Raw genomic sequence first — 26,813 nt, forward strand, 5'->3', positions numbered from 1 at the left:
TCATTTAGGAGGGTCTACAAGTGTATGTTTATAGTGTTGCCAATGCCTGGGAATTGTATATCTTTTAAGGCTGAGTAAATACGTTGGATGATTATTTTGGTGATACTGATGATAAGGATAATAGGGATGATATAGATTGTACTTGTGATGTGGATAAGATTAAGAGTACAACAGCATCAACACTAGTTTGTCCAAAATGTGGTGTAGTTAGTGATATTTATATAGTTTTATATATATTTTATAGATATTTATTCAGTTTATATAAATTTATACAGTGTTTTTCAACGTTGTACATTTCGTAAGAAGTGCAAGTGGGAATTTCACTGTTATCCTAAAACAGTTCTTATGTATGCAAGATCAAGTGGTACCTGATGATCATTTCTATAATTTCTGGTGGCAAATCATCGAAGTTGAAATTGCGAATTAAAGTTTGAATAAAATATATATGCTATTGTTTTTGTTACAGGATAACAATACAAAATGATACAATAACGAATGTGCTTACCTTTCCCTGTGTAGTAAGATAAGCTCCGACTTCCAATTGAATGTCTGAGCCTCATAGGCTTTCTTGTGTCGCGTTGTGGGCGATCTAGGGGAAATTATTATACCAAAAGTTAAGTTGAATAAACTCAGAATTGAATTTTAAAATATGGAAAATAAGACTATTTACCATTCTTTTCACTTTATAGGTAAAACACAGTGACTGATAAGATTTTATTAAACATATAAAAGAGTTTCGATACTTTCTTACCTAAAGTAACAGTTTCGTTCCCTCCTTCGCTACCTTCATCTGTCTCATTTTCCTCTTCCCTGTTTTCTAACGCTTTATTAACCTCTTCTCTCCCTTCAAATGTTTCATTATCCTCTTCGCCACCTTCAACTGTCTCTTTTTCATTTTCACTCAAGACAACATAGTGTTCTCCACAGTCTTCGGCAAAATGTCCTAATGTTATTCTATTAAAAGGGCAAAAGTCTGTTGGTGTTATGGTAACTTGAGCTTCAGGTCCCAGGGTTGAGATAAGCGTTATTTCGATGTTATACATCTCAGAGGCAGTTCTTAACGTTAGCTTATCACCATATGTCCCATTTGAAAACATTCTGTTTGAATATTCACTAAACGGTATCTCAACGTACATTTCGAGTGGCCACCCTTCATTATCATAGGGATTTTCCTCTAAAAACCTCGCAATTTCGGCTCTAACTGTTTGGGCAGATCTGAAAATTCCATATTGAGTCAGCGCATGCGCTATAGCGCTAAATTGGCAATTTCCATCACCAAGGGGGTCGTATGAAACGGAATACCCTTGGTCTTGAAAAACATCAAAGCGATCTTGCTTTGTAAGTGGTACTAACAAATTCTTTTGATATAATTTTTGTTGTTCCTTATGAAGTTGCTTCTGACTTTTTCCATTTTTCTTCCGTTTATGACATTTCTTGAAATCTGCAATGTCCTCCACCAGAAACCATTCGGCCTGTTTCCTGTCAGTCTTTGGTGATTTAAATTCCACAAAATATCTGATTCTGTATTTTCCCACCTTCAACACTTTTCCATGCATAATCGATGCTTGGGTGCTTCTTTATCTTTTCGTTTTTTTCCATGTCTGACCAACACTTCATCGCCGATTTCATACTCTGAACACTTATTTCTTTTACGAAAGTAAGCTACAGTTCTATCAGCAATTCTCTTGTTCTTTGCTTTCACCTTGCCTTTTCGATACGCTGTTTTCGTTTTAGAATTTGATTTAAAGTGAGTGGTGACACAGGTTGAATAACTGGTTTGGCCTGACCCTCGACAGGAAATCCACAATTAACTAATTCATTTGACTTTCGTCCATAATATACCTCGAATGCTGACTTCCATCCAAGTTCCTCTCGCTTGTCGTTATTTAAGCATTTTGCATATTTAGAAAGGTTTTCTACCCAGTTTATGAGATCGTATGATATCTTTTTTCGTAAAGTTCTATGCGATCTTTCTACTTTCCCTTGTGATTGAGGGTGGTAAGGTCTGCTTTTAATCATTTTTATTTTTTTCCTCTTGCAAAACATTTGAACTGATCCATAAAACTCTTTACCCTGGTCACTTTGTAAAATACTAGGGGTCCCATGTAAACTGTAAATTTTCTCGAACTCCATTCTAACCTTGCTTGCATGTTTTGAAGTCAGTGGTACTAACCAGTGAAAGCGAGAAAAGACATCAAGTAAGGACAGTACATAACGATACGTTTTTCTTTGATATTCAACTTGCATATTTTTCATGTCGACCAGATCGATTTGATGGATATGATGAACCTGGAAAGCAAACAATACTTTTTTTAAATTGTCTCATTATCTAGCGTGATTAACACAAGTCAACTGTCGATAACGATAAAGGTAATACAAAAATACAAAGTAACGTCATTTCACAATTATGTAAATCAATTCAGCAACCTTGATCACAGTCTTCTTAAGTTTTGATGATAAGAAAGGGGGACCCAACGTCGCAAATAAACTAGAGGGCGAGGTTTTCTTCCCCATGTCTTTACTTTACTTTAATTTAAAATGATCACAGTATGAATAGAACCTACCTCATTTGCTGTGACTGGTTTAGGAACTGCTTTGTTATTGAATCAGTGAACTTTTCAAACGCAGCATCATTTGATGTTATATTGAGAATTTTTCTGCCACTGATTCCGGCATATCCGTCCGCAGCTCTGTTCCTTAGTTCTTTATATCCAGCGGATTTACTTTTTTTGAATGTTTTCGCTACCACTTTATTTAATTCACTTTCTTTCAAAAATCGTTTACCTCGAAAAAAAATTAATCCATTCGAATCTATTTTCAGATCATTTTTTAATCTCCAGTATTTGATGTACGCGCTTCTGTGAGTGGCAGTCCTGTCTTTCACTGGGATTTTGGATTGTCCATCGTTCATTATCAACTCCGCTATTATCTCATACTCGTCTTCTCGCATTGGATGAATGTAACTTAACAATACGAACCTTAATTTCCATAACAAAATCAAAATAAATAATTTGCGAAACATGTCTGGTCCAAAAACTATTCCTAAAATCAGAATCCGTTAAATTAAGTATATGCCGATGTCCAAAATCTTATCCTATCCAGTCTCGTCCAAAAAACCAAGTTTATTTGATGTAAGTAATAAATTATCTTTTATGCTAATAATGTGCTATAAATCTCTCTATAACCTGCTACAACACAACTAACTTTATCAAAACTCACGGCAGATTGATGGTTATCATTCAGAAGTTATTTCATTGTTTTGACACCTTGATAATAATGGTGACGCGTGTCGCTGCATAACTCATGAGAGAATACTAGCTGGTGATGATAAAATTTTCGAAAATACAAATACAAAGAAACATAAAACTTTTAGTCATTTTTTACTTTTTTACTTTTACTTGTTTTCTGAGTTTTCTTTTTCCAAAAAAAATCCAACTGCAGCTATAATATTTTAATATACTTTATCACGTGTACAAACCTGTAAGCATATATTCACTTTATCATTTTTACTTACTTCCAATTTGAGTACTTTTTCAGTGTGCTTCGTTTTGAATTTATATCGCGCAACCTCCTTCTAAAGCTTTTTTCTATGGGAGCGTTTGAAAGGCTATTGATGAGCAAAATAAATCAAAAATTACAAAGTGGGGCAAGATAATTACAAAGTGGGGCAGATATTACAAAGTGGGGCAATTATTACAAAGTGGGGCATAACACCAGTACATGTAATGTTGCAACGCTTGCTAGTAAAAATTAAAAGTAATCATTCTACTAACGTGTGACACGCGTTTCATTGCAAATAACAAGACAGAGCATCCAGAACATTGATAACATAACAAAAGATGACGGCAGAAAAATTGCATATTTTTCAGCATGCGAAAAATCGAAAATTACAAAGTGGGGCAAGACATTACAGTGGAATCCCTCTAAAGCGGACACCATTGGTGCAAAAAAAAGTGTCCGCTTTAGAGGGATGTCCGCTTTATAGGAAGTTGACCAAAAAATTAGTTTTAGACCTAATTTTGACCAAAAAAGCTTTTTTGTAGTACTGGCGGGTATCATGGGGTGACTTGCAAAATAGACGGCAACATCAATAGATTTAGCTTATCGAGCAAAGAACCCAAGTTGGCTGTGTAAAGTAAGTTTAGCAGCTCAAATTTGTCGGTGTTGCAACCAACCTTTAAGTGTTGCTAAGGTTATAAACTAAGAAACCAAGTTATATTACGAAGATATATTTCATTTATCTTATAGGTCTTTCAATACACGTTTTTCTCCCTATTTGAAATAATCTTTGATTGAGGATTGTTTTCTATTTTGAAGCTGAAGTTCCTCAATCTTTTTCGTAATGGTTGACAACATTTCTTGGCATGTATCATCAAAAATAGTAGATCGCTTAATTTTATCAAGCATAGTGATTAGCTCGGTGAAACCAAGCATTTCTTCTTCAACCACGTCTTCACTCTCATCATCATCCTCGGAGATCTCTTCGACCTGACATGCCATCTCTGGATTTTCAATTGCGTTAATGCTAGCTTCTCGGATTTGATGTCGCCAATTTATTTCTAGTTCGTTAATTCTTGGCTCCGAAGCTGGAACATCGGCGTCAAAATCAATGTATTCTGCAGCAGACATATCTTCAGTTAATTCCTTCACCAGAGCTTCAAATTCCAAGTCATCTTCTTGATCTTCCATCAATTCACTTTCTCCTTGAACTACGCCACATTTCTCGAAACAATTTTTGATGGTCAAGTTGGTTACTTCTTTCCACGCATCTTGAACCCATTGAATAGCCATAAGTATGTCTACGCTCTTGATAATTTCAGTTGCAGATTTATTCTCCTGGATCCTTGCAAGCACGTATTTGACCAGTCTTTTTCTGTACTTCACCTTGAAGTTTTGGATGATCCCCGCATCGAGTGGTTGAAGCCTTGAAGTTGTGTTCTTCGGTAAGAAAATGATTTTGATTTGTGAAAACTGGCCTATCATTGACTCCGGATGACAGGTGGCGTTGTCCAGAAAAAGAATAACTTTTCTGTCCTCAAATAAAAGTTTTCTGTTAAAACGTGCCAGTACAGTTTCCATTACTTGAGATGTCATCCAAGATTTAGGATTTGAAAAGTAGTGAACGTTAGCTGGACGCGATGGATCTTTTCCCCAGCTGCATTTACAAAAAAAGCGACAGTTAATCTAAGCTTTGACTTTTTCCCACCTTTTGCTTGTTTTCCTTTTTCCACTAACGCTTTGGCCGGTAGAGCTTTAAAAAAACAGCCAGACTCGTCCATGTTCCAAATATTTTCTAGTGAATAACCTTCAACCAATTCTTTGATCCTCTCCATCCAGGAAGTAACCGTTTCTGTAGAAACGTCACCAGCTTCACCAACAATACGACGTTCTTTGACGGAATATGTTGTTTTCCATCGATCCAACCAACCGTCAGAGGCGGAGAAATTATCAAAATCGCTGTTCTGAAGTTTTTCCTTAATTTCCAACGCCTCCTCTTTAAGCATTACACCATTAGGGTAGATGTTAGAAGCGCAACATCTTTTGTACCATTCGAATAAGATCTCATTTATCTTGTGATACTTGCCATGGCGGTTACGTTTTTTTGTTTTCTCACGAAAAATTTCATGTTGTTCACGAATTTTCTTTTCGTCTCTTAAAATATTTGCTGCGGCTGTCTTTCCAATCTTGTAAATGTCTGCTAGTTTTCTACATCCAAGTTCTGGATTTTTTTTGGCGAAATCCAAAAACTTGATCTTATCATCTAATGATAAAGTTTTCTTCGCTAGTTTACCAGCAAGCTGCTGCTTCGACATTGCCATGTTGAATGTGCATTAGAAATTCAAAATTCGAAATTCTTTCCAGTTTAAAATTTTACGCTGCAATGTCTTCACGATTCGAATGCTATTTTAAAGTTAAAGAAGCTGAAGAGAACACAGATATGTCGAACGTTCAACTAAATGAGATGCTTCTCAAAAACATTGACCAACAGATTGAGATTATCCTTATAAAACAGAAAGAATATCGCTTCGACTCGTTTATCCGTGGATACCATGCTTACATGGACATATGGAGCCCAAAAGTCGGAGAAGAGAATTTTTGTTTAAAAGCGGAAGAAGATAACGAACATGACAAGTTTGCTGTAGCTGTTACAGATGACGATAAAGTAGTTGGGCACGTCCCTAAAAACCTTAGCAAACTATTCAACAAATTCATGTCGCTTCCTAACTGTACCATCGGATGTAAAGTGACTGGGAAGCGAGTGAACCGTGGTGCTGGCTACGGACTAGAAATTCCTGCCCAGTACCAATTAATTGGTGTTGAAAAGGCAGTTGAGTGGGCCGAGAAAAATATAAGGAAAGTGTTGGACTCGGTAAATAACAAAACTCAAAGATGTACTAAGTAAAATGGTTTAAATTTTAAGAAAAAGTGACATTTCATCTCGTTATTTTTCCATTGTCCGCTTTATAGGGAGTGTTTATAAGGGAAACTGTCATTTGGTGCAAAGATTTTTGTCCGCTTTATAGAGTGTCCGCTTTATAATCGTCCGCTTTATAGAGATTTTTTTATGAGAGTTTGACCTAAATTCTGCCGGTGCAAAAATTTTTGTCGGCTTTAGAGGGCTGTCCGCTTTATAGGGTGTCCGCTTTAGGGGGATTCCACTGTATTACAAAGTGGGGCAGCTCCGAAAATTACAAAGTGGGGAAACGATGAATTACAAAGTGGAGCAGCTCCGAAATTACAAAGTTGGGCAAAAGTTATTACAAAGTGGGGCAGATATTACGAAGTGGGGCAATTATTACAAAGTTGGGCATAACAATATTCCCTTTGATAACAAAGCTCCGATAATGTTAAATCGTGATCTTCGTTTAGCCGAAATAATTGTAAATTATTGTCATTCAAAGGTGTTACACAGATGTGTAAAACAAACATTAACCGAATTAAGATCAAAATATTGGATAACTAAAGGTAGAAGTTTTGTTACGAAGATTTTTTGTCCTTGTACTATCTGTAAACGCTATAATGCAAGACCGTTTCATTACCCTGAACATTCTGATTTACCAAGTTTTCGATTCGAAGGTTCCAACCCGTTTCGTACTACCGGTGTTGATTATCTCGGGCCGTTGTTTTGTTCACCAGTGTTTGGAGAAGACGATTTGCTTTATAAAACTTGGGTTGTAATATATATTTGTGCATCAAGCCGTTCTCTTGTTTTGGACGTTGTACATAATGGACAGTCTCAATCCTTCATTAATTTCCTGTCACGTTTTATTTCTCGTCGTGGGTGCCCTTCAACCATATTATCAGATAATGGATCCGTTTTTACAGCTGACGATAGCCAACAATTTGCTGCAAATCGATTTATCACGTGGAAATTCAATATCAAACATGCTCCATGGGGGTGTGGTATATGGGAGAGACTATTAGCTTTTGTGAAACGTTGTATCAAAAAGGCTGTATGAAAAGTATCGTTAATTTTGTCGAATTACAAACATTGATCAATGAGATAGAACTGATTTTGAATAACAGACCTATTTGTGATAAGTATGATGATGATTGTGAGGATGTATTAACACCTAACCACTTGTTGTACGGTAGACGAATGGAGTGTAGCAGTTTGAGAAGTGAGGAGGTAATAATGGATGATTCGGAATTTAAAGGACGGAAACGTATGTTGCAGGCAATGCTGGACCATTTTTGGAAGTGTTGGTCTCAAGAATATTTGTGTTCTTTACGTCAGAGTGTGAATCACGTATCGAAGGGTGGTGTTGAAAAAATTAGTGAGGGAGACGTTGTTATTGTGTACGATGATAAGTTAACTAGACACATGTGGAAATTGGGTAGAGTGGTTAAGTTGGTTCCTGAAAGCGATGACAAAGTACGTGCTACACAAGTCAAGCTAGGACAAACCGGAACAATAGTGAATCGTCCGGTAAATCGATTGTATCCCTTGGAAACGAAATGTGGTCGCCCTGTTATCGAGAAACAAACGAACGAAGAAGTAGACGAAGACGAAGACGAAAACAAAATCTCTCCCCAAACAAACTGCGGCAATTCTGGGGGAGTTAAAACAACGTTTCGCGAACGAAGAAAGTTACTAGCGTCACGGGGGGATTGTTAAAGATTATTAAATTTTACGCATGCGCTTTATGTGTTGACGGGTTCCTATTTTTGTATAGTTTACGCATACTCTTTGTATTTTTGAGTTCTTGTTGTTTTTTAGTTTTTATACAGTCCTCTAGTAGGACGTGTTTATTTATGAATTACCTCGTGGTTTTATTTCTTGTTGTTCAAAAACTTAATGATTTTTTACGCTGCATATTTATCCAGGGTAACCACATGTTTGACAATTCATAACTATTTCATATTTTAGGATATTTTAACAAAATTTTAGAAAGAAGTAGTTACTAATAATCAAGCCTTATCTTTTTTGAATGCTCACTTTAAATTGGAGTACTTCCCTATCCTTCCCTATAATAATACGCCAGTTCCGTGTCTCTGTGACAGGCAAAGTGGATGTGTTCATTTTCCTTTGATCCTACCGAAATTTTCTTTGAAGTAACCAAAAAATGCATGTCTAATATGTTAAATTTTCTGACGTTACGGCGCAACGTCAATAACACTACTTTACGTCAATATCCTATATTAAATTAATGAAGCCATTACAGTGGAACTAAAATTTTGAAGGCAAATAACTTGGTAACGAGGTGGTGACGCCAATGATTTTTCACCGCGTGGGTAACTAGGGACCACCTAGGACCAATTTCGGTGATTTTCCTAAACCTATGTCCCAGAATCCGTTTCGGAATGCACGGGTTGATGACGTCATCAAACAACCTTCTAACCCTAATATCTCTGCAACCGTTTGTCAAAAGTACATGATCCTATACATTTTCTTGATCAGCGTTTCAAGATCTGTACGATAAAGGCAACAGGTATACAAATTTCTAAAAAAAAAAAAATTCGACGTCAGCAAAATTTTTAAAGCCTTATATTTCCTTAGGTTTTTGTCGAAAACATATGATCCTATACATTATTTTGATCAGCGTTTCAACCTCTACACATTACAAGCAACGAATAAACTAAATTTCGTCGGTTTTTTTGTACCTGCACTGGTGACGCTAGCAAAAAATCTAAAACAACCTATTTTTTTATTGTCGTTTTGCCTAAAAGGATTTCTCCACGGGCTTTATCGACTTGTCTATATAATAATACGCCAGTTCCGTGTCTCTGTGACAGGCAAAGTGGATGTGTTGTTTTTTCTAAAGAAACAGCCGCTGTAACATGTCACTTTTGCTAAACTTTCATTTTTATTCTGTCTTTTGTGTGCTTTTTCGAATTCATTTAAAATTTTTTGTTTTAAAAAAGTCACGGTTAATTTATTTTATTGTTCTCATAAAAACCTTTGTTTAATGATGTCGACAACTATAATCAGATAGGGGTCTTGGGGGGGGGGGGGGGGTGCTGTAAGCCCCTAAGTGGGGTCTGGAGCGCAGTCTCGGAAGCTTTAGCTTATTTACCTATTTCAGCACTTCAAACTGCAGCAGACAGGACCTTTACAAGTCCATTTCTTACATTTTATTTGGAAAAAAAAATTATAAAATTCTTAAATCAAAGCCAAATAATGTTTTCAGAAGAATTAAGGCTAAAATTAGCTAACCAGCAAAACTTCTTCTTTCTTCCACATCCAGAAATTTTTTTCGCAATTTATGGGTGAATATAATAGATTTTAGAGGCTATAAATATTTGGAAACTACATTAAGTAAAAAAGACATATAATTCTTATAATTCGGTAATGCAAAACAGTATATATTACTAATAACAAATTTTTATATTTAATCTATTCAAAACATTTAATAACATAAAAGAGGAGGCCTGAAAGAAAAATAAGCAAAAAACAACAACACAAAAATGCATATGCAAATAGGTTTTATTTGTAATTTTAGATCATAGTAACAACAACATAAACAACAACAGATAAATACAATAATATAAAAATGACAAGATTATATAGCTAATTAAAAACAAACTTACAACACAACAGCCTACAAAAACGAAAGAATGAACACTGATTTAGCACAACATTCAGTGAAGAAATATTTAGTCCTTTAGCCTAATAACAAGAAAAACACTGTTTTTATTTTTTGGTAACAATTTCTGGCTCAGACTCTTAATGTTGAAACAAACTTGAAAATACCTTTTAGCTGTTATGCAATAATTACTATAAATACTTTAAATTTTTACCAAAACAAAATTATTCAAAAACAGATATCATTAACTACATTATTACACGTTTTTGTGTCCATCTGGATAGGATCGTAATAAGTATATATGCTAAGTCATGTTCGCCATGTTGGTACAACCACAAACATTTTTCAAGTCTATCAGCAAGACAACTTCTTTAGTGAAAATGTGAAAAACTTTTGTCAATATCATCCATTAAATAAAGCCATGCCTTTTTCTTATTCGAATTGTATAAAATTAGCACCATTTCCAGGAATTATTTTGATACGAGGCTCGAGATTTTACACCAAAACATCATAAAGTCTTATCAATGTTTTCCTCCTAAAACTAGTGTTCTCTTCCTTGACTTGGTGGCATGTTAAAAAATCGTTTCAAAAGTGTCTACTGCCAGAAGCCTTGAATCTACAAAAGTAAACATAAAAGGTTGTTACGAAGTCAACAAATTGTTATATACATTACACCTTTACCAGCTACAAAAAATAACCAGCTGGCTAGCTATTCGATTTATTGTGATCTTATAAAATGTCTTGTTACTTAAGTAAAAAAGAACCCAAGAAAACATAAAGCTCTTTTAAATTTGACACAAAGCGTTTTCAAATTTGTTGAAAGTGAAACTACAAACAGTTTCATGTTTACACTTGCTAGCACAGCAATAGAAAGCAATTGTGTATCTTACTCTAAGATCGATGGAATTAAAAGTAAACAGATGTACCTTAAAGCGTAGTCATCAAGTTAATGCTATTATTTTTGTAAATTCAAAGCCTGCTTTTCTGCCAAACTGCTTTTCTTACATCCGAGATGTTATCATAGAAATGCTACTGAACAAACGAATAACCAACCGACCGACCGCTTACTTCAGTCTCTTAACAATACTTCTCCAATCTCCAATGGTCCTTATCCATCATTTTACCATCAGAACGTTGATGGAAATTAAAATAAAAAAGCATCTTCTCAACCACAAAGTCAACAACGACAAAGAATGTAACATATGCCTACCACTAATACTCAAATCAAGCAACGGTTGTCTGATTGTTTCAATCTTTCATCAGCAACAACGTTATCCACAATAAACAGAACCTGGTAACCATCCAATTTCCTACTTAAAAGCACAATAGCAATTTATCAACAGGTTCCACCAAAAATACACAATCAGTCGACAACCATTTTCTTTCAAAATAAGTCAAATAAACCTTAAAGTAGAACACAAAACCACGATATACTTAAAATGGCCGCTAAACTCGCTATCCAACAAATCCAAAGACAGCTTAGTCCTACCAGAATCCGTTGGTCTAACGAATAACCATGTACAAGAATTCCACACAAACATTTTAATACAAAAGATTTAAAAATATTCTACCCTAAATATTATTCTGCGCATCCATAAATAAAACATATGTGCGTTCAGATTTCCCTTGCTCTCAACAGTCTTCTCTATCTTCCACCATGAAGCTTATTATCCTCAGTAGCAACCTCGATCCCAGGACAAGTTGTCTCTTTTTGAATATCGGACGGCGAGACGAACATGGCCCTGGTGGAGGCTGGTCAAAAATCTTTGATTTTCGCAGATTTTTAATTAATGCACTCGTGTCTCGTTTATCAGGAATTTTATACTTCCTAGTCTTTGGTAAGCGAGTTTCAATTTAATTATTAGGGTCTGGATTTTATCGTGATCGATGGAAATAGAACTTTTTAGTGAAGACTGGACCTTGAAGGCTTTAGGTCGTGATGGCTCTAACGTATATTGATATTTTAAAGCGAATATCTTTCGCATTAAATAATTACATTTTTCAGTTTTGCCTGAAACCAAAGCAAGTCATATGTTTGGAAGCTTTGTTAAAGGGGAATGATGTGGTGGCAGTTCTGCCTACTGGATTTGGAAAATCAATTATTTTTCATTTACTTGCTGATCTGTTCCCAGTTAAAAATGAAAAGAATATTGTTTTGGTCATCAGCCCTTTAACTTCCATTATAAATGATCAGGTGAAATACTTGAATGGGATTGGTTTTTCTGCTGCTGTATTGAACTTGGAACAGAGGAAGTTTGAGGCAGATGAGAGCTTGTTTGGAAGTAATGATGCAGTGGAGGACGACCATGATGGTACAAATATTACAATTGATTGTGGTATTAAAAACGGAGATATTAAGATTTTATTTGCCCATCCAGAATCCTTTTTATCTGATCAAGGGCGTTCAATTTTAAAGAGCAAAATTTATCAACAAAATGTGGTAGCTTGCGTGGTTGATGAAGCGCATTGTGTTGAAATGTGGTAAGTAAACTAGCTCTAGCTGGCTATTCAAGAATATAGATTATAAAATTATAAAAAAACTTTGGTGGTTTTTAAAATTCATTTTATAAAATAATAATGAAGTACTGTAGGTATGTATATAGCACATATCATATGAAATATTTAACAAAACTGAATATATACAGTATAAAAATCTGTTATATATATATAGCTATATGTAATATATATATGAAAATATATAATGAAACTAATATAAACGAACATATCTTTTGACAAGTTGATAATATATATCTGTTGGTACATAATATAATAAATTGCTAATATATTAGCTATACAAAATTTTAAAAAAAACACTCCATTTATATGTTTTAGGGGTGCTGAATTTCGTGAAGATTTTGGAAAATTATGCACACTGAAAGCTCTTTTTCCAAGCACACCCATGATTGCTTTGACAGCAACTGCACCCCCAAGCAAAATAAAAAATTTAAAAGAGAAACTATGTTTCAGTCCTTATTGTAAGGTTGTTGTTGCAAATCCAAATAGAAAAAATATATTTTTAAAGAAATTGCCAAGACGCGGAAACAACTTTGGCTTAAGAAGCTATAACGATATTTTAGTTCCCATTGCTAAAGAGTTAAATAAATTACGGGATGATTATCCCATGACAATCATTTACATGAAGCTAAAATATTGTGGCTATGCTTATTCGTTATTTCAGCAAACAGTAACTCCAAATAACACAAAACTATTTTGTCAATTTCATGCTCCTCAAACGTCTAGAATGAAGAAAGAAATCTTAGATGAAATTACAAAACAAGATTCGTCTATTAGAGTTGTGTTTGCAACCACAGCACTCGGGAGGGTGTTAATGCACCAAAGGTTACTGAAGTTATCCACATAACGCCTCCAGCCAATATTGAATCTTAAATGCAAGAAATTGGTAGAGCTGGAAGGCGTGGGCAAAACTCAACTGCAACATTGTATTACAATAATGCAGATATTGCTGTTAATAAAAATAATGTTGACGATAGCATGAAGTGCTTCTGCAAAACAGATCTGTGCTTAAGGAAATTTATTCTAAATTTCTTTGGTTTTAAAAAATATGAACAAGATAATTGTTGCTCAAATTGTACAAAGTCTAATTTGCTGATAAAAGAAACAACATTACCTTGCCGTGATTTAGTATCAGAAGATGCTTTTAAATGCTTACAAACTGAGCTGAAAGAAATTATTGAAACTTGGAGACTTTCGCTATTGACTACCCTTGATCAAACTTATGAACTTCCATCTATCAATAAAAATTTGGTTCAAACACTATTGAGTAAACTTCCATTTATAAGATCTAAAAATGATCTGTTATTTGAATATGATGTTTGGGATGATCAATATGCTACCACCATATACGATAAAATAAATAAGTATGCCCCAAAGCATAAATAATTTAGGTATATATATAAATATATATAAACAAACTTTAAAATATATAGTATATAATATTCACTTCTGATAAAACAAACTTGTAAGATTAAAAGCACTCAGTAGACAGAATTTAAAAAAGTTCTACTTTTTCTGGAGGTTTGAATTATCAGCAGTCAATGTTAGCATAAATAATATATATACGTTTATGGAACTCACCTTGATATAACAGATTCTTACTTTATAAAATCCTAGGGAACATATAGCTGTAATTTATGTTTTTCTAACCATTTTTGATGTTCTACAATATTCAAGTAACGTAGTGGGGAACGTTTAATATCAGGAAAACTTTGATGAGCTCTTCCAACAATGTGGCTAAATGGGCGAAGATTAAGCAGGTCGTTTGTCATCTCTTTTTCATCAGATATGGACTCTCGTTTAGAGTGTTGGACCGATGTATCATGAATATTTAGGTTTTGATCATAATTTTCTTTGATTTCTTTTACACCGTTCACAGCCTTGCACACTTTGCTAATGGATTTTATTGTTTTATTTGCTCCCATTCTTTGCACGATTTGTTTTCCTAAACGATTACTGATTTCTTGTGATAGATCATCTTCAATGTTTTGCCCTGCTCCACCTCTCCAATTTGAAAAGTATCCCCATTTGAACTCCTCAGACAATCTAGGTGTCAACAAGCATTCTACTTGTGCAATGCTTACAAACATCTCTATCGCATATTTACTGTATGCACCAAGTGATCGAAATATTGACAACAAAAGCTTTTGATTGATGAGGTTTCTGTCACCATCTCCTTCTTTAGCTGTATCTTTCATCTGAAGGATGAGGACTGTTAAGAAAATGATACACAGACCGTAATTTTTCACTTGATCACCATCTTCAATTGATTTTTGGAGAACAAATTGATCGACAAAATTATCCAGTAAAGTGTTAAAATATTCTTTTTTTACCTCTTTGCTAGCATGCACCAAATTTTTAGGAAAGGGATGTCTTTTTGGTTCATCTTCCAATGTATCCATCTCCAAAAAAGACATTGCTGCTACAACAACATATGCTCTACCAACACTTAAAAACAGATCTTCACTACCTTCGTATGAGTCTAACACTTTACCTGGGGTTGAATTCCTTCTATTCATTTTCTCCCTGAAATACTTCAGTGTTCCTATCTGGTTGACAGAGTTTGCTGAGTAAAGCAGAACAAATGAATATTGAAGTAAAGATGCCTTACAGTGCCACATTGCAGCTTTGAAAGGGGAACAATGCTCCAACCGGTCTGTTGGTGTGTGATTCCCAGCTAATAGGGATTTCGCACCAGCGAAACGGACTCGTGTCAGCTGATCACCACTAAACATTATTTTTATGTCCTTCATTGGATCTTCGTTGGTAAACACAGTATGAGAATATGATTGACCTGGCTCAGCTGTGTTTTCAGGTAATGGTGTATTGTCGATAATTGGCATGTCAGTCAGTTTACCAGCCTTTTGGTATATCTCTGCAATCCATTTCTCATATGTTCGCAGGATCTCGACACAATCTGCATACCTTGCTTCATTTGCATCAATGATCGGCATTGAAATTATTGTTGACTTTTGGGACATTTTGTCACTAAATCTGTTGTCAATATGATCTGGGATTACTTTTTTTAAAAATTTAAATTTTGGGAAAAACTCAACCAGAATTCTTCCAATCAGAACCTTTGTTGTCTGTCTGTAACATTCCCATTCTGCCATATTGACAGCAAATTTCTTCCTGTCCATATATCGAATATCTCCAATTGGCTGGTTGTTTGGAAGATGGTCAAAAGGAATTCTGTTTGCGATTAGATTTGTTGCAAAAAGATGGTAATCTTTGTTGTCAACACCCTTTCTTGTCTCCACTAGTACTTTCAGATCCCAGTTATCGCCGCTTCCTCTGAGTGTTGTGTTGTTTTTCACTAAATCAATCGCCTTTTCCATATAGTGGCTTCCAATCAAGTTTAACAGATTTCCTTTCATCTTGTGTGACAGGCATACTCCTAGTTTGTTAAATCTTTCTTGTAACTAGAATATAAGTACCCAACATAGCTTAATTTAGTTGTTCGTTATGTTTACTTATATCCAAAAACATGTTTTAATGAAAAGTTTTAATATATATATATATACATTTAGAATTTTTTGGATAAATTTTCACCTTTCTATAAAAAGCAAAATAAGAACAGAAACTTTTTCTATTAGTCGGAGTTAAAATCTCAAGAGCATTTCCCATTATTTACATCTTACATCTACTGACTTATATATTACCTTTTTGCTGCATCCACCCTCAATGATCAAAACAGTGTTGACTCTCTGATATAAACTAAGTTCATGCCACCGCATTTGCATCAGTATGGAATATATGAAACAAAATTTGTTTTTAGTTTCAAGTACAATATCCTTTTGCCCACACACAGCACTAAGAACATCAACAAGTAATGGATGATTTTCTTTGATCTCAGCCCACAGTTTTTCAATATTAAAATTTTGCATCTCTTCATACCCTTTTTTGTGTAAAATTGATGGTTTTTTTCTTGTGGCAAGTTTTTTACAGGAACTTTTCAAATTATTAATATAATTATTTTTCAAATATGTAGATATAGTTGGACAGTGGTTAATGATTGTATTTGCTACTACCATATTATTATTGGATTTAAGCGCTGTTTCCAGTTTTAATTTTTGCATTGCTGGTATATTGTCTTCGGGAGAAACAATATTGCGTGGTTGCAGTTGTGTGGTAGGAACTTCAGTTAACTCCTTGTTTTCAGCAAAGTTAAGTTGCTTTCTAGATTTTCCTTTTTCGTTCTTTTTCTCACTTTCAATAGTTTGATTTTTCTCGTTATGCGGAGACAATATGCCACGTTTGACAGACACGTTTTGTCGTAACTGAATTTGATTCAGTTGAACATTTTTCCGAAAGTCTGACATTTTCTTGACAAAGGTGACACAAGACTGACATATAACAGTTGGAAGAGCATCCAGTTCCGTTGTTCTTAACCCACATGTTAGACTTATTTTGTTCTCAATGTTTTTGTTTTTTCCAATATTGCTGAATATTTTTATAAACAAAGATTTTTGTTTTAATTTGGCACATAACCTGCAGAAATTTCCATCATTGGAAGTGTTACGAAAGTAAATCTTCTTAGGAGTAGCTGGCTTAGCCATTCTTCTATACCTTGAATAAAAAAAGAAAATTTTTATATTTAGCAATATAGATGTATATATATAAATGTATAGATAGCTTTGTGTTTTTATCTTATATATAATCCCTTACCATTTTAAGAGTTAACAGAATTCTTGCAATATGTAAAATCAGTGTAATTAACATGGAAAGTACATTCAATCCTTTATCTGTTTTTGCGTTGATGTAGCTAACTGCGCTTACTTTGTATTCTGATGTTCAGTAGTAATAATAATAATAAATAACTAGTAGCTATCTATCTGTAACTATATATATGTCTACACTTCTTGTTTTATAACTAGCTAGCTCTAGACAATCTCTTGGTCAGTTGCTAATATTAATTTGAGCATAAGTAGCATGTAGTTACATACAAGCACATCTGGACTGAGAGTTAACTAGTTAAAACTAATTGAAGCCATAAAAGTTTCTTGCCAAAATGTATTTTTCAAATATTTTTTTCTGATACAAAACATGTATGCACGAATTAAAGGAAAGGCAGTCATTGCCCCATTTTTTAAATAACCTCTCAGATGAAGATATCGTCACACTCCGTTGTAAGTATGTTATCAGAAAACCAAATATGGACTCAAGGATTCAAAGTCATAGGCTTAAACATCAAAACAAACCCCACGTGCACGCGGGAAAATCATATCATCAAAGAAATTGAGTTAGTACATATTTGAAGCTAGTCCATTTTTTGAAATATTAAAAATTATATATAAAACGTTTATTTACTTTGTGCTGGGTGCTTGTTCTCGGCTAAACTATTTGTTGTAGTTAGTTTGTGGTAGAATTAGTTATGGAAACAGAAAAAACAGGTGAGAAAAACTGTATTTTCTTTGGTTGTCTCGCCAAATGTTTTATCTTTTTTTCAATGAGTGTTTTCTTGTTTGTAGAAGAATCAAGTTCGAACGTTATCGGGGAGAAGCTTTTATACAAAGCCATTATAAGGGAAACTAGGGAAGAATTAGGTAAGGTCTCTAAAATGTAGTTTTTTACTTCATAGACACTGTCACAAAATGTTTTAGTCTTTTAAAAATATTTTTCACGAGGTTGCTTGAAGCAAAATATAAACAAAGCAAAGTACTCAATAATCGGTGAGTGAGTAAGATGAGTAAAGTATCCTCAATGTTAAAAAGTAACCGCCAAACTGTTTCCAATATACAGTATTATACACTTTTTTTTAGTTGACAGTTCTTCGGAAGATGAATGCAACACTGAGCTAGATAAAATATTTTCAGATGTTGAAAAAGAAGTTTCTAGTAAGTTATGTACGCACTTCCAACTACCTTTGTAATACGTCTAGAAAGTAGCGTCCTTGCGAGAAAAAAAGTAAAAAATTCTGAGTTTTTAGGCAAGGCACGTTTTTATTATGTTAGAGCAAACTAAAAGATACAAGCGCAGAAGAGAAAAGAAGCTTCAAGCACTTCAAGATGAAGTTATAATTACCCATGATAAAAGATCGGGTAAGTAAAAAATACGATAAAGATAAATGTTTTAAATGATTAATATTTTCCTTTTTTTTCTAACCTTTTTACTCATGTTTTCAGATTCACCTGCCAAAAAGCAAAGTGATGGAATTAATACGGAATTCCCTGAAAAGGTCATCACAGAAAATGTAACCACCTTTCAATGTAATGAATGCGACGCAAACTATACACGCTAAAATAAGTTAAAAGCGCATATGTTGAAGAAACATAACACTACGTTAACTGACCAGGGTAAGCGTTCAAAATGTTTTTTAGATCATCATCATTTTGTTGCTTAACTGGAAATAAATCAAAATAAAATAAAATGATCTACCAACTAGTTAAAATTTTTTAAACACAAGATAACACAAAATACTTTGTTGTTTTTATATATAAACCTATGGGAGTGCGGGGAAAGGAGAGATTCGTCTTATTATTATAAGAAGAAAAAATTAACTTTATTGTAAAATATATTCCTTTTTTTTTTCTGTTTTTCTTACTACGCGCTACGCACGCATTTGTTTAAGGGCCCTAAAGCGCATCTGGCCAAGCCCACGGTGCATGCGCCCAAAAAAAAAAATTAAAAAGAAAATGGGGCAATGACTGCCTTTCCGTTAATTCTGTATGCACAGTGTCGGCCATCTTTATTGTTTACAGTTAGTTTCAGCGTGAATATTTCACGGACCGAGTGACGTTTTATCTTTCGCATAATTAGGTGAAATTCTCGACCAATCACGGCTCGGAATAAAACCAGCCTCCTCCAGGGCCTTTTTCGTCAGACCTATCAATAAGCGCAGCGCCGATGAGAGACAAAAAGCCCTGGGAACGAGGTTGCCTCAGTAGTCCTAAAACCAATCCACACCGCAAACTTACTCTTATAAATAAACTCTTATATCCATTGCACCGTACAACATTTGTTTCTGCTCATTTTAATACTCCTGCAATCGACCCCTAGCAAAAAAGACTCCGAAAATGTTTCACAATCTCTTCCATATCCATCTTCATTTTCCTTCATTTGATATACCCTTTGGAGATCTTGAGGGCATATTAAAACAAAAATTTAACACTATCAGCCTTATCAACAACCACCGCCTTATGCCTTGATACCCTATTATACAATATAGCAGTAACCACGTAATTCAATCTAACTTTATGCCCTAAAGTTATCAATCCGTGTTAAAACAATAATCGTCCAGCCTCAACTCGCAAGTAATTCTTTTCGCTAATGCATATTGATGGAAGTGCATAGTACTATCAATCAACTCAAAATCTATGGAAATACACAAGGTTATTCGCCTTCAAAGCATCTTTTGCGCTCACCCTCAACTTTTGAAGACTATCATTACAGATACCCTGACGAACCTTAACATCCCTCTGTCCATCTGTTATTCACAAATTTCTCCAACACATTAATTTATCAAAATCATCAATATAGACAAGTTCGTGTGATTTTATTCTAATGACAACTTTCCCAACAACCGCCTTACCCAAATTATTACCAGTACCCTTGCTCGTAAGTTCAATATTAAACAACTTCATATAATCATCACTCAACTCACCATCCTCCCCATCAATCAACCTTTTCTGCTTCTCATACTTCAGATCCTTATGTTCCTTTATCATAACATATTTGGCTGTAGCAGTTTTTAACGCACCCCAAAATATCCTGCAAAGACATATCGAGACCCACAACCTCCCTTAAATATTTCCGGAATTCAACGCTTTCGGAGACTTCAAAACCCCGTCTTTATTTGTGAACTTTACGGTACATTTATTACCTTTTATCTCAAAATACATAAATTCTGTAATATTACAGAAGGCTAAACAGAAAAAAAAAACTCACCAGTCGCCTCAGTTCGCATGACAAATATAAGTATTGATTTGAATAAATCAATTGCACTTGCATTTTGAATTCGTATTGACTTTAGTTTAAACATTATATTGCATTCACAATTACTGTGTTACGAATAAGCCTTTTGATTTGTTTCATCGTCCCAGCTGTGTATCCGATACAAATTAAAAGGCTTGTTCGTGGCGATACAACTGGCGAAAAGGTGCCGAAATCAAGTTGGACTTTCAATCAAACGGCTGAACAACCCGTCTTAAATTTGTCAAATCCGCCCGTTATCAAAATTTGTTTGAGAATAGATCACATTTGATTGAGTTTCTTTAAAACTTACGCATGGTTCGCAATTTCACCCAAATTTGATAATATATTTAATTCAATTCTCTTACAGCACGATTCGTTACTCCATCACATTGCTCGTGTTGATTTCGATAAGTAACCACAACTTTTCGAATCCGACCATCTAAACTCGTATGTACATCTGTTACCATTCCGTATGGATACATGCTCGCCAAAACACCGTCACGTTTAAAAAAAAACGTCGCCAAGTTTGGTATCTCAACTAGTTGAAAACCATTCCGGATTATTTGTTAAAATTTAGAACATACGAAAATTTCCAACTTTTAAACCATGATTGAAATATTCGTTAGTTGTCCTTAAAAATTTTCGCTGAGCTGCTAATATCATTCAATGGATCGACAGGGCTTTGATTCTTATTTCTTTCCAGATGAAGTGTGTTGGGCGTTAATTTCATATTTTTAATTATCTGCATACGCCGCTTAAAGCTAAAAACAGATCGTTGATTGTATTAGCGACTTTTGCAGCTTGCGTTTCCCATTGCATTAATGATAGTCCTTCGTAATACATGTTCTTTTCCACAGATGATCGAATTTTCCACATATGTTCACAAATTTTTCGTTCCACCTTTCCATAAAAATTGTGTCCCCCAACAGGACACTTCTCAAAATCAACATTATGGTTCCATAAAACACATTCTTGACATGTGAAAAAATTAAATGAATATCGTGAAAGCGTTTGACAATTTTACTGCCTTCATCGCAACGAATTATTTTTAAATAGCAAAGCACGAGAATCTTATAAAGCATTGGATAACATACAGAAGAGGTCGTTGGACAACAAAATACAGCAAACTATACCTTAACTGTTGCTCTTTTGTTGTGGGGCAAGTGAGATTTGAAATAATCAGCCAAATCCACTTGAGTAATGTAGAAAGCTGATCAGGTCTCGAGATTTAATAACAAAGCTTTTTTCAAAACTGGACAATGGACTGTTTCCACTCCGGAAACCTGGGAAAATAGTAAAGTGAGTAAGTCTAAAACGATCAAAGTGAGAAGGGTGAATGATCCAAATTGGTAGGTGAACATGTATCAGATTATGAAAAGGAGGTTTATATTCAAATAACCGACGTTATAGTTTTTGGATGTTGTAAAAAAATATTTCGATCAGGGCGAATTATTGGTCGTTTAGTTTAGTTATAGCTAGTTGTCAACTGGATTATTGATTGTTATGTTCTATTTCGAATTTTTTGTGTAGGCAGCTATTTAGGTTTTCGTTTTTTTGTTGGATTTTTGTTTTGATTTGTTTTGTAGATAGTTAAATAACTAGTTGCTATCTTCCTGTATAATAGTTGATCAATTACTTGCTGATTGATAGATATGTGTTCAGCTGCTTGGTGGATCATCGTACGTTTTGGGAAACTTTGGAAGGGTGATAAAATTAATGGAATATTTTGTTAATGTTGTCGGTGGTGATATTTCCGTAAAACGTGACAGATTGCTTGCATGTGTTAATTGTGGTGATTATACCGAGAAACAGATTGATACTTTGTCGGGATTTGATGTTGAGACGTTTTATTCACAAAAGACAGTGTAAGCTGGCGCGTTGATGGTAAAATCGTTGGAGGAAACAATTATTAGCTTTTATTTAAGTGTTACTTCAAATGCATGAACACGTATCAAGTGGTACACCAATACTTACGTCATATGGTTTTAATAAGACATATGTTGGTCATAAAGGAAATCTTACATCAACGATATGTGTCTCCTTATTCTCACTGTGAAAGTTCGTGTTTGTGTTCCTTCATCGATTTGAATTTGCCTGTTGGGAGAGATTATGTCCATCCATGTAGGTTATTAGAATCTAGGTATTTTAATGGTTCTTCTGGATTGTCGCCTTTTTTCATGCATTTGTTATTGGCTTTGAGTATTTGATACCATTGATAAACCTCCTCTTATTAATTTTTCAAATAATAGTAGTATATCACCGTCGGATATTAGTTCAACTTTTGTATCTGTTGATTAAAGTAGAACGTTCCATGATAAACCAGGTTGTGTGTAGTACCAACCCGGCTCTAGTTCATAGTTTTTTAGTCAAATAGTGGTAGGAGGCCAGATTTAGATATAAATTGTGATCTTTTCCAATGTGATGTTGAACGTTTCCCATACATCCTTTGAATTAATTTGGTTATGTGCCGACGGATATCTTTTTAAGAAGGATGTGTATTTTTCCTTAGTCACTTGAATGAACTGATGTCTCCTTCCATTTTTCTTAGTTTCTTTATGAAAAGATGTAAGTGATTGTATTTTGTATTTAGACTGTTACATTCCGGGCCTATAAACTTCCCTGTGAGGTTTCCTTTGATTGTTTACTGGTATGTTAAATATGTAGCAGATTTGTGTTGCGTAGTATTCCTTTCAATCTATTATTGAGCTTGATAATTCTATATCCTTTTGTTAGTTCTTGCATGTGTTTAAAAGACTTCTGCAACGTCATGTCCTCCGTAGATAATTGGTTCATAATTTGTGGAAGTGGATACAGAAGCCACATGGTTCATGATGGTGGTGGTATTTGTGGGTGTGCTCACCTGTGATATTTTTGCGTAATGGATCCGAAGTCGGCATATATCACGTAGGGTACCTTCAATAATCTTTTTTTGGATCATTGAAAGACAGTTTTATTTTTTGGTTTTGGTTTCGACTGCTCCCCTATTCGAGCAAAACTTAATGTGTGTTTTTATGCATATTGCAATTGGAAGGGGTTCATAAAACGTCTGCATAAAAGTTTTGCAGTAACGTGTTTATTTATCTGTGACGATACTAGTCTTAGTAGGTTTATCCAACAATAATGATTGGTTTGCTTGTTGGATAATAGCAGTAGGTTGATTGCTTCTTCATTATCTGCAAGTCTTATTGGATATATTGACTTATTATATTCGAACACATATATTTTTTTGGTGCTTTCGATCTTCACGGGGGACTCTATACCGTCGAATTTTAGGTCGCTGGGGTAGTTTTTATACTTTAAGGGTATGGGTTGTGGGTGACGGTTTGATAGTATTAAGTACAAAAAACATTCGCTGTCGTTGTTTTTAACTTTTATTACGCCTTTTGTTGCCTTTATCTTTTGTGGTAATTCGATATAGGCTGATTTTCTCAGCGGTTTAAACAGGTCAATTTCTACATCCATACCTAGAATCCTAGACATAATCAAAGCCGATCCATTTGTTGAATAATAACTTAGTTTTTCTAACCTCGTGAGAATATCACGTACCGATTTCTCTAAAATACCATTATATCCCCTGACATCTAAATATTTTGTCTTAGGTGTACAAAATACCTTATTACAGGAAATCAACGAATTACTTTAATAACAACTAAGAAAAAAAACGCGCAAACAATTGACGCGCTGTTCGGTGGGAAACAACATACGATACGTTCAAAACCTTTTGAATTCGGTTCAAACCAACATAAAGATATACAAGATATTCAAAGCTACAAAAAAAAGAGAATAAATAAATACACCAAAAACACAACTTCAATAAATACAAATAGGACGTAAACTCTTATTATTTTTGAAACAACTCGGATTATCGGCATGCTTCACTATTCGAACTCTTTTTCTTCCTAAGAACTCCGAACAAAAACAACAAATTTACGATGCGTTAGTCAGCTCCTCGCTGATCGGTCTATCAACGGCAACTGATGACAGTGGTCGATTCTACACTTATCAGCGGCGTGGTGTGGTGGAGCATGACGATAATTACCGGAGTATCCTACGCACGAACAAAGTACAATATCCTCCTTCACGGAGTCTCTCCGTTGCAACACTCCCACCCCAGTGAGAATTCCATTCGATGATAATTTCTGATAATAACGTCGTAAATTGATCACGTAGTTTAACCTGATTACGTCGTGTAACTCGATTACGTCGTTTAACTCGATTACGTCGTTTAACTCGATTACGTCGTTTAACTCGATTACGTCGTTTAACTTCATTACGTATCGCTTTTAACTTCATTACGTCTTGACACAACAACGTTGTTTTTTCGTGATACAGTGGAATCTCTCTAAAGCGAACATGGTCTAAAGCGGACACCTCTATATAACGGACACTATTCCTTGGAACGGACCGACTTCAGGTCAAAAGCTCACAAGATAATCTCTATAAGGCGGACAGTTATAAGGCGGACACTTTATAAAACGGACATTTTTTTTCGCACCAAATGACATTTTCTCTTGAAAAAGCTCTGTGTAAAGTGGACACAAGAATGCTGTCATCAGTTACTAAAAAGGCGGAGGAACTCCAAATATAAAAAAGAAAGCAAACTTCAACCCGAGATTTCTTCGAGTAGATTATAAAATACAATGTATTTTTAGTTGGTATTTGTTTTTGTTTGTATAACAGTAGAGCGTATAAGTAATACAAGTTCACATTCATCAAATTATATGTATCATTTCCTTGATTTGAAAGGAATAGAACAAAGAAAAAACGTATATAAACCAAAAAAGTCATGTTTTCGGCAAAATTTTGCTCTAAAGTGATTTTTGGATACAATCTTTATAAAGCGGACACTTTTTTTGAACCAATGGTGTCCGCTTTAGAGAGATTCCACTGTATCATGTAGTCCTAACGTCCTGCTTCTTCCAAAAGAGCTACCGAAGCAGCTGGTCTTGTATAACACCCTTCTTGAGATTTTAACTCCACGACTTTTACAACGCCATCTTTTCCAGGAATTGTTTTTGTTATTCTAGCCAATGGCCACTGACTTCTGGCTTTCATTTTGTCGCAACATACAACTAAATCTCCAACATTGATGTTGTTCTGATTGCTGTGCTACTTTGATCGCAGTGTTAAGGTTGGTAAATAATCCTTAATCTATCTTTTCCAAAACATTTATAAACCATTTCAAGCGAAAGTTTAAATTTAAACATTTTTACATGTATTTACAAATGCCATAATATTTTTTGGTTTCGACTGCTCCCCTATTCGAGCAAAACTTAATGTGTGTTTTTATGCATATTGCAATTGGAAGGGGTTCATAAAACGTCTGCATAAAAGTTTTGCAGTAACGTGTTTATTTATCTGTGACGATACTAGTCTTAGTAGGTTTATCCAACAATAATGATTGGTTTGCTTGTTGGATAATAGCAGTAGGTTGATTGCTTCTTCATTATCTGCAAGTCTTATTGGATATATTGACTTATTATATTCGAACACATATATTTTTTTGGTGCTTTCGATCTTCACGGGGGACTCTATACCGTCGAATTTTAGGTCGCTGGGGTAGTTTTTATACTTTAAGGGTATGGGTTGTGGGTGACGGTTTGATAGTATTAAGTACAAAAAACATTCGCTGTCGTTGTTTTTAACTTTTATTACGCCTTTTGTTGCCTTTATCTTTTGTGGTAATTCGATATAGGCTGATTTTCTCAGCGGTTTAAACAGGTCAATTTCTACATCTATACCTAGAATCCTAGACATAATCAAAGCCGATCCATTTGTTGAATAATAACTTAGTTTTTCTAACCTCGTGAGAATATCACGTACCGATTTCTCTAAAATACCATTATATCCCCTGACATCTAAATATTTTGTCTTAGGTGTACAAAATACCTTATTACAGGAAATCAACGAATTACTTTAATAACAACTAAGAAAAAAAACGCGCAAACAATTGACGCGCTGTTCGGTGGGAAACAACATACGATACGTTCAAAACCTTTTGAATTCGGTTCAAACCAACATAAAGATATACAAGATATTCAAAGCTACAAAAAAAAGAGAATAAATAAATACACCAAAAACACAACTTCAATAAATACAAATAGGACGTAAACTCTTATTATTTTTGAAACAACTCGGATTATCGGCATGCTTCACTATTCGAACTCTTTTTCTTCCTAAGAACTCCGAACAAAAACAACAAATTTACGATGCGTTAGTCAGCTCCTCGCTGATCGGTCTATCAACGGCAACTGATGACAGTGGTCGATTCTACACTTATCAGCGGCGTGGTGTGGTGGAGCATGACGATAATTACCGGAGTATCCTACGCACGAACAAAGTACAATATCCTCCTTC

General features: G+C 34.7%; 7 protein-coding genes across 7 annotated transcripts; 5 read left to right on the plus strand and 2 right to left on the minus strand.

Annotated features, from left to right (window-relative positions):
* Window positions 1-4,272: 4,272 nt before the first annotated feature.
* On the minus strand, window positions 4,273-5,094 carry LOC130629960 (uncharacterized). Its single transcript, XM_057443352.1, has one exon. The coding sequence runs from the start codon at window positions 5,092-5,094 to the stop codon at window positions 4,273-4,275; it is 822 nt and encodes a 273-aa protein (XP_057299335.1).
* Window positions 5,091-5,819, minus strand: LOC130629961 (tigger transposable element-derived protein 6-like). Its single transcript, XM_057443353.1, has one exon. It carries the CDS (start codon window positions 5,817-5,819, stop codon window positions 5,091-5,093), a length of 729 nt encoding a protein of 242 aa, XP_057299336.1.
* Window positions 5,820-6,707: 888 nt separating this feature from the next.
* Window positions 6,708-7,460, plus strand: LOC130629962 (uncharacterized). The gene has a single exon (XM_057443354.1). It carries the CDS (start codon window positions 6,708-6,710, stop codon window positions 7,458-7,460), a length of 753 nt encoding a protein of 250 aa, XP_057299337.1.
* LOC130629963 (uncharacterized) lies at window positions 7,457-8,119 on the plus strand. Its single transcript, XM_057443355.1, has one exon. The coding sequence runs from the start codon at window positions 7,457-7,459 to the stop codon at window positions 8,117-8,119; it is 663 nt and encodes a 220-aa protein (XP_057299338.1).
* A 3,593-nt stretch (window positions 8,120-11,712) lies between these two features.
* Window positions 11,713-15,592, plus strand: LOC130630224 (uncharacterized). Its single transcript, XM_057443627.1, has 2 exons — window positions 11,713-12,509; window positions 12,861-15,592. Exons 1-2 carry the CDS (start codon window positions 11,968-11,970, stop codon window positions 13,387-13,389), a joined length of 1,071 nt encoding a protein of 356 aa, XP_057299610.1. The 5' UTR covers window positions 11,713-11,967; the 3' UTR covers window positions 13,390-15,592.
* LOC130629964 (uncharacterized) lies at window positions 13,416-13,928 on the plus strand. Its single transcript, XM_057443356.1, has one exon. The coding sequence runs from the start codon at window positions 13,416-13,418 to the stop codon at window positions 13,926-13,928; it is 513 nt and encodes a 170-aa protein (XP_057299339.1).
* Window positions 15,593-17,282: 1,690 nt separating the features above from the next.
* On the plus strand, window positions 17,283-18,783 carry LOC130629965 (uncharacterized). The gene is made up of 4 exons (XM_057443357.1): window positions 17,283-18,088; window positions 18,305-18,379; window positions 18,497-18,583; window positions 18,668-18,783. Exons 1-4 carry the CDS (start codon window positions 17,917-17,919, stop codon window positions 18,781-18,783), a joined length of 450 nt encoding a protein of 149 aa, XP_057299340.1. The 5' UTR covers window positions 17,283-17,916.
* The last annotated feature ends 8,030 nt before the right edge of the window (window positions 18,784-26,813 follow it).

This window comes from Hydractinia symbiolongicarpus, chromosome 2 (assembly GCF_029227915.1).
Source record: "Hydractinia symbiolongicarpus strain clone_291-10 chromosome 2, HSymV2.1, whole genome shotgun sequence".
NCBI lineage: Eukaryota > Metazoa > Cnidaria > Hydrozoa > Anthoathecata > Hydractiniidae > Hydractinia > Hydractinia symbiolongicarpus.

Coding starts and splice junctions, on each gene's coding strand:
- LOC130629960 (XM_057443352.1), bottom strand. CDS start 5,094: ATGACATCTCAAGTAATGGAAACTGTACTGGCACGTTTTAACAGAAAA.
- LOC130629961 (XM_057443353.1), bottom strand. CDS start 5,819: ATGGCAATGTCGAAGCAGCAGCTTGCTGGTAAACTAGCGAAGAAAACT.
- LOC130629962 (XM_057443354.1), top strand. CDS start 6,708: ATGAATTACAAAGTGGAGCAGCTCCGAAATTACAAAGTTGGGCAAAAG.
- LOC130629963 (XM_057443355.1), top strand. CDS start 7,457: ATGAAAAGTATCGTTAATTTTGTCGAATTACAAACATTGATCAATGAG.
- LOC130630224 (XM_057443627.1), top strand. CDS start 11,968: ATGGCTCTAACGTATATTGATATTTTAAAGCGAATATCTTTCGCATTA. Junction 12,510..12,860: donor GCGCATTGTGTTGAAATGTG/GTAAGTAAACTA, acceptor TATATGTTTTAG/GGGTGCTGAATTTCGTGAAG.
- LOC130629964 (XM_057443356.1), top strand. CDS start 13,416: ATGCAAGAAATTGGTAGAGCTGGAAGGCGTGGGCAAAACTCAACTGCA.
- LOC130629965 (XM_057443357.1), top strand. CDS start 17,917: ATGGAAACAGAAAAAACAGGTGAGAAAAACTGTATTTTCTTTGGTTGT. Junction 18,380..18,496: donor TGTTGAAAAAGAAGTTTCTA/GTAAGTTATGTA, acceptor TTATTATGTTAG/AGCAAACTAAAAGATACAAG. Junction 18,584..18,667: donor TACCCATGATAAAAGATCGG/GTAAGTAAAAAA, acceptor TCATGTTTTCAG/ATTCACCTGCCAAAAAGCAA.